At 37.7% G+C, this 17,634-nt stretch overlaps 1 protein-coding gene across 8 annotated transcripts in view; it reads right to left on the bottom strand.

Moving 5' to 3' along the window:
- The window catches only part of LOC111923001 (uncharacterized), a 41,714-nt gene that overhangs the window by 2,111 nt on the left and 21,969 nt on the right, over window positions 1-17,634 (bottom strand). For 5 of the 8 annotated variants that reach the window (XM_023918628.2, XM_023918636.2, XM_023918622.2 and 2 more), the window contains 4 exons: window positions 8,682-10,456; window positions 6,173-6,258; window positions 5,536-5,581; window positions 3,825-4,011 (listed from right to left, as the gene is read on the bottom strand). In XM_023918628.2, the coding sequence (XP_023774396.2) occupies window positions 3,857-4,011; window positions 5,536-5,581; window positions 6,173-6,258; window positions 8,682-10,456 (2,062 nt within the window). In that variant the 3' untranslated portion in view covers window positions 3,825-3,856. The remainder of the gene's footprint in view (window positions 1-3,824; window positions 4,012-5,535; window positions 5,582-6,172; window positions 6,259-8,681; window positions 10,457-17,634) is intronic. The other 3 variants (XR_015284707.1, XR_015284706.1, XM_086881631.1) reach the window with 3 other exon arrangements.

Genomic DNA, 17,634 nt, shown 5'->3' with positions numbered 1-17,634 from the left:
GTGATTTTTTGAGCCAGGTTTTCCTGTAAGCACGGTAAAAGTCAGGTGAGGTTTTCTGGTCACAATTCCATGCACTTTTTCATGCTTCATTTTGTTTAATATTAGTGGTTAAATGTCAAAGGACAGATATGTTTTTCCACTATTATCTTTGTCCTGCCTGTCCCAGCTATACACTCCTGCTTTTTTGCCCATGTCCTGCTGATCTCTAGGACAATTTGCTCCAGTTCCACAGTACGGACCAAAAACTTTTGGATGTCTTCATGCATTAGATGTTAGAGCTGAACTGCCTTGCTCAGAAGCATTACAGCCAGCAAAGGGAAGTGCTGGGAATAGCACAGCCAGGGAAAGGAGTAGCGATAACACACGGTATCAAGAGATTTGTCCCATCAAAACCACACCCTTCAGGGCTGTTGTGTAAGAAGTATTTCTGCAGGGAGTTACTGACTGCTGTACTTCAAAAGAAACATGCCAGCTACTGCTTTGCAGTAGTCTTGCAGATAAATGCTTGAACAGACACATTTGTATTGTATTGGCATCTGTGAGTCCTGGTCTAAGAAGAACTAGCCACCAAAAATGATGCTGTTTTCACTGACCTCAACATTTCTCAAACTGGGAACTGTTGCTTAATCTCCAGAACAAATACTGATGTGCTGCCAATGCTGCAATAAGGAGCTCTCACAAAAACTTGAGATTAACCCTGTGTTTTCACAGAGAAACACTGTTTACCCTCCCATTGAAATAAAAACACCCTTACACAACATGAATACAGAAGCATGTTCATCTGGCTAACAGATTAATTTGCACTTGGCCAGGAATGCTCTGTTTGCTTTCCAGTCTAAAGGGACCAAAGTGATCATATTAGCTCTCCCTTGATTTCCTATTATTTTAAAATCTTTTTGTAGGAATATCTCAGCTTTCCTAGTTTTTTATTTCCCCTCTGACATTTGAAGGAATGAATTCCATTCAACATTTACAGTTGTTCACTTGAGCAGTTTCACAACCACTCTGGGACATTGTTCTTGTCAAGCCTGCTTTAATCAGCAACCAGAGGGGAATTATTTTGTGGTGAGGCAAGGCAACCTTATCCCTCAAAGCCAGGGGCACCATCCATCAGGAAAACTCACCTGTCTTTTACATGCAGATATTGTGGAAGTACTGGAATACTCACATGGGGTCTGCATTACCCAGTATCCTGTGCCTGACAGTGAACATGAAAGACATGTTTCTTCCTTTCCACATACTGGTTTAATTCTTTTAACATCCTACATTTGTAAAATCTTAAAAGAGGAGTCCACCTGAAGGTTTGGTTGCAGAATACATGGTCCTTGATATCAGAGCTGCCCAGACAGGACACCCTGCACGTCCTCTCCTTGTATCTACAGCAGCACAACCTCATCTGCTCCCTTGCTCCAGCCGTGGCACTGAGCTGGACCTTACAGCAGCTTATCTAAATTCCTCAGTCCAGCAGAAAAGTATTGATTTGTTTGCTGTGGGGTTAATGAGTTAGATGATAGCCTTCATGTCAGCCAGCAAGTGCTGGAGCTGCTATCTGGAGCAGGGCTGGGAGAAAGGGCACTTCACACTTTGGGCAGCAGTTACCCATTGCATCAGCCTGGTCCGAGATGGCAGATCCCAGTTCCAGAGCAGCCTAAACCCACCTGACCTCTTGTGTCTCATCCTCTCCCTTCCAACAGCCTCCAGGACTTCCCCTGATGCATTTCAGATGTTGAACCAAAGCAAAGCAAAGCAAAACAAAACCCCCCAACATAAAACTCCCAGCTGTATCATCCCATTCCAGCACAGATATCACTGACCAAGCCCTGCAGAGACACTGCAAGGCCTTTTTATAAGCCAAACACTGAAGGGGAGTCTTTTCTCGTGGCAAAGTCTGCATTGTTCTCATTCTATATTCCATAGAACTAACACAAGCTGACACAGTACAGCATTAGACTGCAACACAACATAACAAACTGGGGTTTCCTGGCAGCAGACAGTGCCTGGGTCACAAACACACAGGGCTCTGGGTCATTTCTGCTGCACTCGTGACAAGCAGGAGAGGAAGAATGAAACAGTTTGGGGAGTAGCAGAGCAGACAGACAAAGGAAGTAAATCTGATGGGGAAAAACAGTTTGGTGGATTCAGCAACCAGATAAAGGTACAGACAATAAGGCAGGATAATCTGCTAGCATTTGTTCCTCCTTTTTTGATGCACAAAAGGAAAAATAAAAAGTTGCATATTTCACAATTTTCTCCCAGGAAGGTAACAATGCTCTTCACATCTGTTTCTTTAGCATATAAACATTTAATCAATAACCTGGACATTTCTGGATAATAGCTTAGGATACAAACCCACGCTGACATCCAGTCAGGACCATAAACCAAAATCCTGCCTCTAGAGTGTTTCTATTTGCAATATTATAAATAAGAGGCTTCTAAAAATTAGTAGCAGGTACAGCCTAAGTATTTTGTGAAAATATTTTTTACTTGCTTACCCAATACTGTAGTATCTGATTATATGAGAGGAAAATACTGCTACCAGATGTTCTTGATGTTATTAATGATCTGTGCTGAGAGCATCCTGTGAGACCAGTGCTCTCTGGGCCACGTGGTTCACAGAGATCTCCCTCATCTTCCCACACTGGTAGCTGGTATCAGCTAATCAGCCTGCAATGTCATTTTTGCTGTCAATGACATATAATCAAATTAAACCCCATTCAAGAGGTTTCAATTCCAACCCAAACTATTCAACTACTTCCCCTCTGACACGAACATCCTCTATGAAAACTTCCATGTTTATGACACAGTGCACATCCACCTCCTTCACTCCTGCTCCAGTCATTGACTTGGAGGCATGGTCAGGTCAGGCACAGGGCACCAGGAGACAAAGACTCACTGACCAGACCCCATATGGATGATATTCCAGCAGTCCTGTGACGTCTGGATAGGAACAATTTAAGCCTCGGGACATGGAATCATTTTCTGGCTCAGTTTGCTCATGGTGCAAGTTGTTCTATTTCCACGTACCTCGGTTTATTTGTTTAAAAACTAGAGATTAATCCATTTTCCATTATGGAAAGAACAACTAATGGCAAATGATAGAGAAGTTAAGCTAGCATTTTCCTGCTGGAACCCATAATCCTTCCTTCTTATCTCAATCTTCCCCGAATATCTCTCATAAATAAACCAAGCAAACTTTGCCAAGTTACCAAAGGGTTCAAAAATTCACAAGACTAGCAAGAACATGATAGCACACTTTGTCACACTAAATGAAAACATTAATGAAAACTTAACATTTCAATATATGGAGTCTTACTGCGACCTCCTGCTACTGTTTCTGCACTGAAAAGCAGAACTGCCACTTTTTCATAACTTGGTGAAATACTGTTTTATTACTCATAGAGTTCATCTCATAATTAGACCCTTAATGGAGCCAGCATTACTCTCCACACTGAAAAGCCAAGGAAAGTAGGACTGTGATGACTCATAACAGATTGCCACAGCAACCATAATGGGAATAAATTCCTGGCATCCTACCCTGCTGCTTTCACTTCACCATGCATGTTTTAGATTTCAGAGGAAAAAATAAAATCATATGGTTTTACTAACAAAATACTGCCTTCTCTTTTCCCCATTCAGGTTGAAAGAAACAAAATCTGAACACCCCTCAATCCTAACTCAATTAAAACTCAAGTAAATTGTGGGATACTAAATGCGGCTTCGAAATTATAACAAACAATATTCTTTAGATATTTGGTCAAATACAATAAAAAGATACTTGGTCAAATATAATAAAAGAGTGAAACATTCACAAGGTGACTGATTACCTGTTTGTTCATGTGGAATTTAAGACAGTCAATCATGACTGATGAAATGCAGCATCCAGACAGCCAGTGCAGGTTATGATGTTCTCTTCTATCACGTCTTGACACAGCTCCATGTCTGATAGTGTTTCAGAAGAGTCTTGATTCTCTTGGTGATTTTTATCTAGATCTTCAAGACTAATAATATCATCTAAAAAATAAAGAAATTACAAACTGCAGCCAAAACCATCTGAAATTACCCTACACAGTCTATCATTTCTGTTGTGCCAGGATAGAGTATTTCTAGAACAAACTTTTATTTTATCATAATCCTCTTGATTTTGCCTCCTAAATGGCCTATAAAATAAATGAAACATTTCAGTTTTGTCTCTCATAAGGGGTGGGGAGTGAGAGAACACCCATGCATGTGTGTGTCTATTCTCAGTCTTACACTGCCTCTCCAAAAGCAGCCTTTCTTCTAAAACAGGGGAACTTCTCTCCTATTTTAGACAGCAAATTCTATGATCTTTCAGGAAACTACTGTTGTGTATTTTTAAACTTGTTGTCAGAACCTGTGAAATTTTACTGCATTAATATGGAAATTGTGAAAAGATAACGAACAACCTGATCCCATAACCTCCACAGCAGGATTAATGTGTGCAGAAGTCCAGAGCTTCACACGAACCCTGATATCTCTTACTGCTCAGTGTGTGACCTCAAGTGCTGTTTGACAGCAGCTGAACACGAGCCAGCTCAGGTGGCCAAGAAGGCCAATGCCATCCTGGCCTGGATCAGCAGTGGTGTGGCCAGCAGAAGCAGGGCAGGGATTGTCCCCCTGTATTCACCACTGGTGAGGCCACACCTCAAGTTCTGGGCTCAGTTTTCGGCCCCTCACTATAAAAAGACACTGGGGTGCTGGAACATGTCCAGAGAACGACAATGGAGCTGGGGAAGGGTCTGGAGCACAAGTCTGATGAGGAGCAGCTGAGGGAGCTGGGGGGGTTTAGCCTGTAGAAGACTCAGGGAGATCTCACTGTTCTCCACAATTGCCTGAAAGGAGGGTGTAGCCAGGTGGGGGTCATTCTCTTTTCCCAGGTAACAAGTGACAGGACAAGAGGAAATGGCCTCAAGTTGCATTGGGGAGGTTTAGATTGGATATTAGGAAAAATTTCACTGAAATGGTGGCTGGGCATTGGAACAGGCTGCCCAGGAAGTAGTGAAATCATCTCCGAAAGTGTTCAAAAAGCAGGTAGATGTGGCACTGAGGGACATGGTTTAGTGGTGGACTTGGGCAGTGCTGGTTGATGGTTGAACTCAATGATCTTATAGGTCCTTTCCAACCTAAATAATTCCATGATTCTATTATTATGCTGCCAACTTTTAGCGATAATGAAGCTTAATTAACTTGAAGATACTCAACCTTTCAAGGAAGTCTCAAGAAAGACTATGTCATGCTAAACATCATTTTGATCTAGAATGGATAAACTTGAACTAGTTACTGGAATATTTCCATATGGAAAATTTTACAAGGCAATTTTAGCACTTAGATGAGGAAAAATGAAGTGATGATAGAAACCATAGCTCTGTGGACCATGGACATGATCAATGGCAGCACAAATTCATTTATCACATCATTGTGCTTTTGCACAAAGAGGAGTGTTATCACTTGCTGGTAATGAAAAAGCCTTTGATAAGAAGAATTTTACACAGTTTTTGTATCACAAAATAGACTTACCAGTCAAGCCATCACCATTCTGCAATCCATTTGTTTTCTGTTTTTCCTAAAATAGATAACAATAGTCCAGCAAAAAGAAAGTATGTGACAAGAGATGTTATTTTGGGCAAGAACAAAGTCCATGCTTTGTAATAATTTTATAATTACTAGTTCATTGTAATCAGGATTTTCTTGATTTCCACTACCAGGTAAGGAAAAAAGTTAACCTGTAAGTTTACACTTTCAAGCTAGACAAAGAGAATTATTTTTCCCACAGTCACACAGAATAGCTTCTCTGCTGCAGCTCTAGCAGAGGTGATGGAGAATGAGATTTGCTTAGATGATGAGAGAAAACTACAAGAAGGAAAACATCTGAATGATGGTAGCTTATACTTAATGAACATAGGTCAGGTCAAGACACAGGTATCAAAGTTTTTTCATCCTATTTTAACTACTTTGCACACACTTCTGAAGTTGATCTTTCAAAATCTGAACCCTACCATGCCAATGAGCTCGTTTTAGAAATATTCAGAGGAGGACAGAAAACATCTCTCTCCTCATTGTGGATATTAAAGCAAATTTACTAACAAAGAACTGAAGAATTCCTCTTGGCACCTGAAATATGGGAAAGCCTTCCAAAATCCCCTAAAATTCATACCTCCACAGAGGTCTTCCACAGTAAATAGATCATCTTTGAAACTTTCCAGTCAAGGGGAACTATATAATCATCTGGCAACAAGGATTCTGCAGAAGAAAATATTTTTTGCAGTTGAGTGTTCAGATCTCTCCACAGCCAAAATATATCACTGAATTACAATTTTTGCACGTCATTTATATATATATTTTAAAAAATCATATATTTAAATAAGCCAGCAGCAAAATCAGAATTCAAAATTTCTATAATCTAAGGCCAGTGCACAAGAGAGGAAAGGGGGAGGGAAGGAGATTTGGGTTTGGTTTCTTTATTTAGACAAAGGCTTTCCCACCATACTTTCATTTCCCCCACATACTGCCCTAAAAATATGGGCACACAAGAAAAATAAAGTTTTCAGACAATAAATTAAAAGAAATAGAATTAAATAACAACTTTCAAATTTTAAAATGCTTAATTATAAGAAGTTGTGCACCATCAGTAGAGAAGCTGCTTCCTAAAATATTTTAACTCTGACATGGTTTAAAGAAGCTGAAAAGAGGCTCTTGAAAACTATCTGAAATAGATTCCACACTAATATGAGAATTATATAAGCAAGACAGGCAATTAAATCTTTCATTTATAAATAACTACAGATATTAGTTTAGCAAAAATTTCCCCTCCAAAATTATTTCAATAAAGATTGACTGCAGTTCCCAGTGTTGTAAAATAATACCACTAAAATGTGTGCATCAAGAAATAGTTGCCTGTCAATATAACGTATGACACAAAAAAAAACCAAACCAGGATAATTTCTAGAATTTTAGGACTAAAATAATAAAGGAGAATGTGACCAGCCAGGCACAATTCTGATGGGAAAACCCCAGCAGTCAGCAGTCATAAGCTGGCAGAGCTTCAGAGTGATATTGGGGTGGGTTTGTATTTCTTAAAGATTATTTCCAAAGGAAACTCACCTAAACTCACCTAAACAGGAGAATATCACCTGTTACTGACTCAGAAAAGAAGGAGATTTGGTTCACTAACCTACTGATAGTTTCTGAGTGCTTGGTTATTCTTTTTCTTTCTTGGAAGATGCCTGTTTTCAATTCATGGCCAACTCCAAGATTATGAAATTCAGGATCACAAATATGAAGATTCACCAAGTTTGGTGAAGAAAAATGTTTTATATCTAACAGTTGAGGACATCAACAGTACTTCCTTGATTCACTTCAGCTCTATATGGCAAGTTCTTTGTTGTGTGGTGCCAGATTTAGGTAAATTAGCACTACAGGTCAGTCCTTTAATGACCAAGCCAAGTAAAATTTTCTGTCATTTGCATCACTGTTTGGCAAGTGGCATTGCCATCAACTTCTAAAAAACAACAAGGAATCCTGAGGTCAGTTTGAGCAGATAAACAGACATAAACTGTTCCTCAGTTGTCAGATTAAAATTTTCTTATGAAAATTCATGCTTAACTTTAAATTCTACTGAAACAAACAAATGTAAAGGTATACTGAAAAGCTGGTCTGTATTTTTTAATCCTTTTGCTTGGCTAAATGAAAGTTACAGTTTCTCCACTAAATTTGGACTTAAGAAACTGAAAAGTATTATGCACAGAGAATATGGTTCTTTCAGCAGGTGTTCTAAGGTGACTTCCATGCAAAACTCTGATGTTGTCACTAGTTATCAGCTCTCTGGGATTACATTTGCCTGCAGTATACTAGGAAATGAAGGTTTCATCTTCATTTCACACCCAATTCCTTTGAGGACTGATCATCTTTTACCTGCTAACTTAAGATTACTAAACTGAAAGTACAAAAATAGGACATCTGGAGCTCTGGAAGGCAAATATACAACACTGGGACATTTATTAATCAGGCACACTTAAAAAGAAGACAGTCACTATCAGAAAACATCTCATAAGTCTGATACTCAATTTTAAACTAAATTAGATTTTGGGAAAGATTTTCAACAGCATCTAAGCCATGTAAGAGTGTATGAAAATTTTACTAAAGAAAAGAAAGCTACTATCTGGAATATAAAACCAAATATGCAGCCTTTTTATAAGAGGACACATTTTGTACCACATTTTCATTTAGTTCCATAATTATCACAGGAAAGTCTTACTCAGTAGGATGTATTAAAACATCATTTAATTCTGTAATCTACACAGCAAAATCTTACTAGGATATATTAAAATGTCAGCAAGCATTTCATGTTTGGATTTAAAGTCAGTCTTTGTTTTTAAATTTAAAGTTTGTTTTTGTTACTAAAATGACTGCAAATACAAGGTCAAATCAAAAGCTCCTTTGACAGAGACTGAGGATTTCAGGTAAAAACTATCACCAAACCGGGAGTAATTTGTTTCAACAGGATTAATATTTAACTAAGAACAGCAATAAAAATTAGTTTTTAACCATAGTCTTTTCATTTGTTTTTTGGTTTGGAGGGAGTGCTTTGTTTTTTGTTTGTGGTTCTGAGGGGGTTGTGAGGGGTTTTTTTATTTTACATAGGAATAGTAAGAAAAGAATTATACCCAGTGGAAGACCTGGAGAACCAAAGAGCTGCACAAGTTGAAAAGCAAATCCTAATGATAAAGGAAGTCCCAGAAAACTGTATTTCATATCTGCATCTTGATAATCTTCAAGCTGTGGTGCCTTTGCTGGCTTAGAGTCATCTGCTCCATTTGCATTTTCACTGCAGCTTGCCAATGTATTAGAATCTTCTAGATATTCAGAAACAGATTTAACAGAAGACAGAATATCTGGTTGGCCATTTGTAACCTCTGAAGAAGTGTGTTCACCCTCGTCCTCTTTTTTATTAACTACCTGTTGTGGCTGAAGAATTGTAGCTTGCTCCTCCTTTGTTTTGGAATCTACACATATATTCTGATATTCTGAGGCATATTCTGATACAGGAGAACATTGTCCTGGATGAATGTAAGAAATATTATATAATAGAGCATCTACATCCGGAGTGGGTAAGGAATATTCCTGCAATGCATGGTCCTGTTCATGTGTTTGTCCACAGTTCTCACTTACCAAGTGGTTTTGCCTCACTTCCAAAACACTATATTGGGGAATATCTTCTCTTATACAGACATCCTTCCCTCCCTCTGCATGACCAAAGATCTGTCTTGGTAGGTTAAACTTTGGTGCTAAGTTAACAATTCTTCTGTATCTCTTCCTCTTCAACATAATTGGTGTAGCATCAATTGGCACATTTACTTCACTTGAATCCTGCATGAAGGTAGCCCTGGATTCCACTAGGGAATCAAAGTGCCCTTTACCAGTTGGAGACACAGACAGCCCATTGCTTATTACATTGTCAGCTTCCTCAGTTTCTGTTTCATGATGGTTCTCCGATACCAATCCCTCATGTGACTGATAGCAGTTTAGCTCTGCTGAACTGTTTGTGTGAGTCTGTTTCCTCACTTTTTGAGCTCTTTGTTCACTTACAAATTTATCCTCAGAGCAAGGAGAGAGAGAAACTTGAGTATTGAAGCCCATCTGCAACTCCTCAGTAGACAAATTACTTGAAAAAAAAGCCCAGGCATTGGAGCTAGTCTCTTCTGGTTTTAATGGACATCTTCCCTCTGTGTTATCAGACATGTCATCAAGTACAATTGAATTGTAACACTGAGAGATTTCTTTTTCTTCACTGTTTAAACTTACCAGCTTGGCTTCCAAGTCAGGTTCACATGTAATTTGACATGATCCCAGTTTGTTTTCTGTGCTTAACAATGACATATGACAGTCTTCAGAAATGCCTTCTGTTTCCTGGGTGGAATTTTTATCATTGGTTATGGTTAGGAAACTGCAGAGATTGTCTTTGTGCCTTAGCTTTGCTTCCTCATCTAATCCATTTTTGGTTAGGTTTTCAGTACTAAAAGGTTTTACATCTTTCAAAAGCAAACCGCCACTTTCTAGAGGCAATTCATTTTTCCATGCACTATTTGACATCACTGAGACCTCAGGCACAGTGACCAGAAAACTCCCTCCTGGAAACCCTGCAGCTTCCTTTAGCTTTTCATCACCACTCTTAGGCTGCTCCTCACAAACTGTTATTGGATCCTCTGGGCTTTTGCTGAATGTACTCAATGATTTTTTGTTTTCTTCTTCCAAGTCATTCTCTTCACTTTCTGATCCATCGTGGTCACCTGGAATTGGATGATGAGCTACTCCACATAACATTTTCTTTGTAATTTCTGTAAAATTACTTTTCACTGGTTTGTTTCTTTTTCTCTTTTTCTTCTGTTTTGCTTTTGTTAACAGGTAGACAGGGTTCTTGCTCAAATGGGTTCTTGTCTCCCTATGTGAAAACAAAGAGGATCAAATGTAAAACACCTAACAAATAAAAAAACCAAACCCCCACTAAATTAGAGCAATAATGTATTCATGGTGATCAATTTGAAGAATAGGTACCTTATGTTACTATGATGATCAAACACAGACTGTTTGCTTTTTTCAATAGATAAGATCTCAGATAACACCTTCTTTTGATTAAATGAATGCTTGATCAATACAATTCAGGACAATCCTGAACATTTAAATCTGTTTAAGTAAACCCAGCTTCCATCTCGATAACTTTGCTTTACAAAAAGTATCACAAATCATCATTACACCAAACATCATGTTTCTGGATGTCTTTCTAGCATGATGTTTGAATAATAGATCCTGAAGAGCTGGTGCTATTCTGAAATGTCATTAAATTCCATGAGGAGCAGAAAGGTACAAGTAGAGGAAAACGGCATCTGTTAAGATCAAATACTGAAATTCAAAACATACTTACCAAAATCCAAACAATGTAAAGCTACAGTGACTACAGCAATTCTGATATTTACTGTTCAATATATGAAGTGTTGACTCATACATATTTGGAAGAAATATTTTCTACTTTATTACCAACAAAATAATACACTGTAGAAAAATTAAGATGCTGTAGGAAAAATACCACGTTTATTTTCAGTTAATTTTTTAGATCTTTTCAGAACATCTTATTTATTTTGTCTGAATTTCTCATCAAATTTAACAGAAAGCAGCCCTGTCTTCTCTGAAATCTTGACATTGGCCCATCAGCCAGCTAACCCTGAAATGAAAACTTGTAAGAAAAACTCAGATCAGGATTCCATTCGGGACCCTAACACCTCCCTTTACAATTCTGCAGAGAGATGAGATTTTCAGAGCTAAGTTTGATTGATAAATCTTTGTACCAAAGACCTGTTCCTTTTCTGTAATTCACTTTTTCGAAATCCTTTGTTTGGGATGGTACTTCACACAACACACTAAGGCAAAGCAGAAGCTAGAATTATAGGGTAAAATTAGTTGATTTTGGGGAATGCATATGTAAAATTACCTGCTTTATTAAGTGTTATATTCTGAAATTCTTGAGAGAAACAATACAAAACTAACCATAAAAGGGTGACTGTCAATGTAGAGGGAAAGCTGATCACTAGGAGGCAGCCTGGGAACTAATGGGAATCCTATGGGAATCTATCCTTACCCTTTATTCATTCTTAAATTTATTCACTGTTAGTCTCCAATAAGTTTTTCCTTAATTTAGACTCTGCAAAGTAAACCCTCCCAGTTCTCTGCAAAGGACAGAAGCAGCCATTTCAGCATAGCAATGAAGTTTGCTGACTGCAACAGGATTCAGAAGTCTTGGTGCCTTAATATTGCTGCAAAGGGCACTACAGATCTCCATAGGGATCTTGTTGGAAAGCACATAAAATGTATTTCCCTCTAATAGCATCCAGATAAGAAATCCAATGAGGAAATGAGATTTTCTTCAAATGTTGGTGTTTAAGTCCAAATGGTGATTTTCTCCATGTAATGGAAACTGACTTCTCCTTTTCCAGATCTATGTATTTTTGATACTGTGCCCTGTGGTTTAAGTGGGAATGTCCACACCACCGATGACTGAAGTTAACCAAGAAAAATTCCATGTTGAATTCTGTTCACAATACACTCCACAGTCAGCAACATGCCTCCTATTTCTCCAGAAAACAAGACACAGGATGCCAAAGTTTTAGGATTAAATACACCTTATTTGTCTATTGAAATAAATGATATCAAAGTGAAGTACCTGCAATAGTAGCTGGAGAGATTTACTTTCTTATCCCACATACACAGAAATCATATACTAATCCAAGATTTTATCATAAATCTTAACATTAACTTTCTTCTTTGGTGAAGAAAATTCATAACTGGAAAGTGGTTTTAGACTAGGAAATTCTCTGAAGTTTTCAGGTTCATAAAACCACTTACCAGTGAAATAGAAAATAATGTCCCAATTTTAACTGTTTTTAATGTAGTGGGGAATAAAACATCAGACCTGTGCACCAATTCCACAAAGAATTTATTGTTGTACCTAGAAGTCCTTGTGCTGCCAGAACAATTGCAGAAATGACAACCAAAGTATCCACATCAGCACTGGCACAGGAAAGGAATGAATTTCTCCAGCCTTGATATTATTGTAGCTAAATTTTTCTTATCACTCATTTCTGCCAGATGTGAATTTGCACTGCTGCTGCTGGAAATGAACTTCCCTAATACCAGTGCAAGCATGTTTCTGATGTCTAAGCCCTGACATTTCTGACAACACTTTCAGGCCAATGCGAATAGAAACTTTCTTAGGCTGGGATGTTGCATCAAAGGGTATTGCAGAAATGAGGAAAAAAGTCTTAAAGGTCTGCACAGTTTCTTAGTCTCCTTACTGTTAATTCTGAATCAGGAAGGAAAATCATGGTGGATGGGATTCACTTTAGAATGCAAGAGCAGAAAAAGACACATTCACCAAATATTGGGAAAAGAATCCCCTGGATGATCCAGAAAAACTAACAGGTAGTATTGCATTGAAATTGTTGCATGTCAAAATAATAACAAATGCAAATGTTGGTCCAACAATCCATTGGTTGATTTAGCATACCTGAATATGACCATGAATAGTGGCATTCAAATAAGTTCATCATAAATATAACTATGTCATTTCTGTGCTTTGGAAATACAGAGATTTTATAACAGTTCAAGGAAATTAGTTTTCTAAAGATTTGAATTTCCTAAAGAAATTACTAAAGCAAAAAGGAAAGTGATGAAGAATAAAGTGTAGCATAATAAAATGTATTATTCTTCATGGTTCTAGGTAACTTTTGTTTTTCAAGTGATTCTAAGAAAATTCTACTCCAAAGAAATACTCTAATGTGCTGTGATGGCATAGCTAAAATTTCCAGCTTGTGGTATAACCCCATATAATGTTAAAGTTTCTGCATTTAATTAAGCAAACTGTCTACTAGTTTTCATAAGATTTTTCTTAATTTCTCCTCTTTTAGTCCACCTGCATGCCTTTTGAGAGTTTCTCATACTGGAAAACCATATGGCATACAACCACTGAGAAAATGCAAGAACCAGCATGGAGACAGACTTCTCTTCCTTACAGGGACATTTGCTAGTGAGCCGTTATTAAACCCAGACAACACATGCAAAAGGAAAAAGAAATTCCCCTTTATTGGTATTTAAATTTTGCTATATATTATGCATTTAGAAACCTGGTTAGTAATAAAAAGACCTGAAAAAATATAATGGTATCTTTGTTGCAATAGAAATTCCCCTTCTGTAACATTTTTAAATTTCTCAGCCTACTGTTCAGACAATACTAAAACCTTTTTGCCATAACTCTGTTACATGTGACTTTAAGGTTGTACCCTACTGCTCAAAGTAGCACTGACCAGCTTGACTGAGAGTCAGCACTCGGACAACACTTTCAACTGGAGAAATAAATGCATTTTCACTGAACCAGAACACACTAACTAATTAATCTAAAGCAATTAGATTTTTCAGCAATTGCTGAAAAATGGCAAAACCAAAAGAGTTACTTATTTGCAGTTGTACAGACTTCAGCTCCAGCATGCATCTAAGCTGATGTCTGCTTGATACAGAAAAATGCCTGCAGTCACTGCTGCAATGAAATACAGGATAGAATCACTGAGTCATTTAGGTTGGAAAAGATCTCTGAGATCATTGAGTCGAACCATTAACTCAGCACTGCCAAGTCCATCACTAGACTATGTCCCCAAGTGCCACATTTACATGTCTAATAAATACCTCCTAAATGACTCCACCACTTCCCAGGGCAGCCTGTTCCAATGCCTGACCACCAGTAAAGAAATGTTTCCTGATCATCAGGCAAGATAGAGGAACAGATAAATTTAAAATCCAATCGTATATCACATTCAGCAATGAGGTACATGGTCTTTCAGAAATGTACGCCATCATTAATATCCAAAGTCTCTGGACTGCGTTTTCAACACAAAAATTACAGCAGACCAGCTTGCTAAAGATGGCATTTACTGGCATGCACTTCACTTTCCCCATCTGGTAAGTCCAAGTACATTCTTGAATTCCTTGTGATCTAATTTTGCTTCAGAAACAACTAAAAATTGAACTTACTATTTTGGAATAATGAAAAAAAAAGCCAAGGTACCAGCCTTTTTGTTACATATCTTGCCTTTAACACTGAAATGAGTGATAAAGCTCTAATTCTGCAAAACCAAATAGAAAACTGGGTTATATTATCAGGTGATCATGAATCAGGAAAAACCACAAAATGTGCCAGCATTACTGGGCTTCCTGAAATTGGACAGCTAAGCATTCATCTTATCACTTTGCTGCTGAAGAAACACTTTGTCACCCTTTCCTATTTCGCTCCAGATCTTGCCCTTGCACTTCCACTTATGGTCTTTTGCTGGCTCTACCACTCCCCTTGTGAGTGGATTCACCTGCCTGACCCTGCATCAAAAGAAAAGAACTACATACTTCATTGTTGTGCTCACTTAAGTCCCCAAAGCAAGAAGAGCGTCTAGCTAAGACAAAGTGCTTGGTGGGAACAAGTGAGTACCTTCTGCAGCAATATGCCAGGCTGCCTCACAGCAAGGAAATTTAAGACAAATGGTTTGTAAGAAATGTTTACACATTACAGTGTTGCAAATTAATTCTCTCTGCCCTAAATAAGTAAAGATCCTACTAACTGAATTAAATCTGAAGTAACTCAGTATTAATTTTTCTTTTGTCTCTCAGCAGCATTGCCAAGATGGGTGGTGAGATTTAAGTACCTTTATAAAATAAACTAATCTATCACAATGCTCAGAAAGCTGGTCCAATCTTATTATTTTCTACAGGAGTAATGTATATACAGTTCTGTGCAATGTATAATCAGTCATCAGACTGCTGTCCTGTTATAGTCCAGACACAAAAGACCTGGATCTATAGAGTACACAGAGAGTATCATACAACTGGTCTGATTAAAACATGCCTTTAGGATCTGTTCATTTAATCAAACACATGGCAAAATGCAAGCACTTTACTTTCCAAGGTTAAAAACCCAAACAACCGACCCACAAAAACTCCCACATTCCTGAGGTAAAAACAATTCAGTTTCAAATGACAGTCCTTTCACTCCAGAGAAATTTCAAGTGGGGTGACTTTATTGATCTTTGTCCTGCCTAGTCATGAAAGTCATGAATAGCTTATGATTTAAATGTCCTATTTTGGCTCCTTAGTCACAGAATATGGAGATCAAGATTAAAGAAATCTATCCTGAATATACTGTTAGATACATCTGTTTATGTGTACTGAATATATTTGTGCCTAGCATGGAACATCCACCTTCTGAGCAAGCGAAACAAAGCCTGCTTCAACCTCCTCTAGATACCATAAATATCTTACCTGACACAATTCAGAGCTGAGAAGAGAAACAAAACAACTCCCCCAGCAAGAGATGGACTGATGGATGCCAACAGATGGAGAAGAGGTGCCATTTTTTTCTTTGACTAAATTTTTCTGCACTATTAAGTATAGCTTGGTGTTAAGAAGCAGGTTAAAGTGAAAAAAGGGTAACATGAAACACTCCAAGTGATCTGATTACATCTTAAGGGGATGTACTTACAACACAGAAAAAAAATCCTGCAGTTTTATCATCAGCCTCTCCCCCATGAAGGCTCAGAAGTTTTAAGTTTTGGCAACATTTAGTCTTTTGAAGAGAACATGATGGGCAGACATGCCAATGTTACACACTGCAAGTACAGCACCAATCATCTTGTCATGCTCTCTAATGTTACTGTTCAAATAAATAAATAAATGTTTTAACCAGGAAATAAAAAGACCCACATACTTTGATACATCATCCTAGCACCAGGACACAGATGACAGACATCATAACAGGATGCAAAGATAAGCAAGTACAACAAAAGGGTTTTACAAGTAAAACTGAGATTTACAGGGGGGAAGTGTTGACCTTTCTTACCAATGCACATTCACAGTAAAAACAAAATGTAAAATGAAATTTGAGCTGAGACACAAGCAAAAGCAAGTTGAAGAAAAATATGGGTGGGGGGGACTAAGGAAGCAACAGGGACATTATGAGAGCAGAATTAAGTATCTGGAGATTAGTAATAGACTATTCCTTGTTAGGAATTCTCAAAGAAAGTCAAGAGATTTTAGCTGTGTTTAAAATAACTTCAATTTGCAAAATTATAGCAAAGACATAACTATCCACCAAAGCACAGATCATAATTCTGGAACAGAAGCGTAGGTTTTAGTAACACGAGAAGATACTGCAAACTTAAGGAGGAAAAAAAAAAGGATGAAGACAAATACACTGTGCAACACAACATACTCCTTTTAACAGAGCAAGAAAAAAATTCAAAAGGAGAGCTTAGGGGGTGGGGTCCTATATACTCAGCTTTCAAATCAGCAAGGGTTTGGACTGAGGCATTTAAAAATTAGAGAATAAGGTGTAGCTCTCCACACAAGTTTATAATGAAGGGAAGAAAATGGACAGAGGAGATGGATCCAGAGTTATGAAGACAACTGCAATAACAAACACACAGGACTCAGATGAGAAAAAAGCAGTTCAAGAATACACAAAAAGGGGTTAGGGAAGTTACAACAGGGAAACAGTGAAAGAAAACAGTATCAGCAAATACTAAGTAACCAGCCTCTAACCTAGATTACAGTAACATTAAAATTCAAATACTGTTAACTGCAGACAATGTTCCTATTCAGAACTTCTGCTCCGTGTGTTGAACTCATTCCGTGCATCTCAAATGCTCTATGAAATACTGAGAACTACAGAGCATTCAGATAAAATGCACATTCTGTGGATCTTATTACACCTTTTTCAACAAATCTCCATACTTCATCATGCTAGCATCTAAACTTTTTCATCTAAAAAACATCTAAACATCTAAACTATTTCCTCACACTACACTTCGGTATTTACTCATTTCCCTTTTTAAATGTCTTTTACCAAAGGACTAGAGACATACAAAAGACATAATGAATTATGCCCTTAAAGATGATTAATTTTTATGAAAGAGCTCTTTATTATTCCTAGGGTGTTGGGGATGAATAGATGCAGAAAACTGTCTTTCAATTCTGCATTTTAGTGAGCATCAATAGAAATTTGTCTTTGGAGAGAAAATAAAAAACTACTTT

Source organism: Cyanistes caeruleus, chromosome 3, assembly GCF_971803275.1.
Source record: "Cyanistes caeruleus chromosome 3, bCyaCae1.hap1.1, whole genome shotgun sequence".
Classification (NCBI taxonomy): domain Eukaryota; kingdom Metazoa; phylum Chordata; class Aves; order Passeriformes; family Paridae; genus Cyanistes; species Cyanistes caeruleus.
Note: the sequence above shows the minus strand (reverse complement) of the source record. Positions and strands in the feature narration are given on the sequence as shown.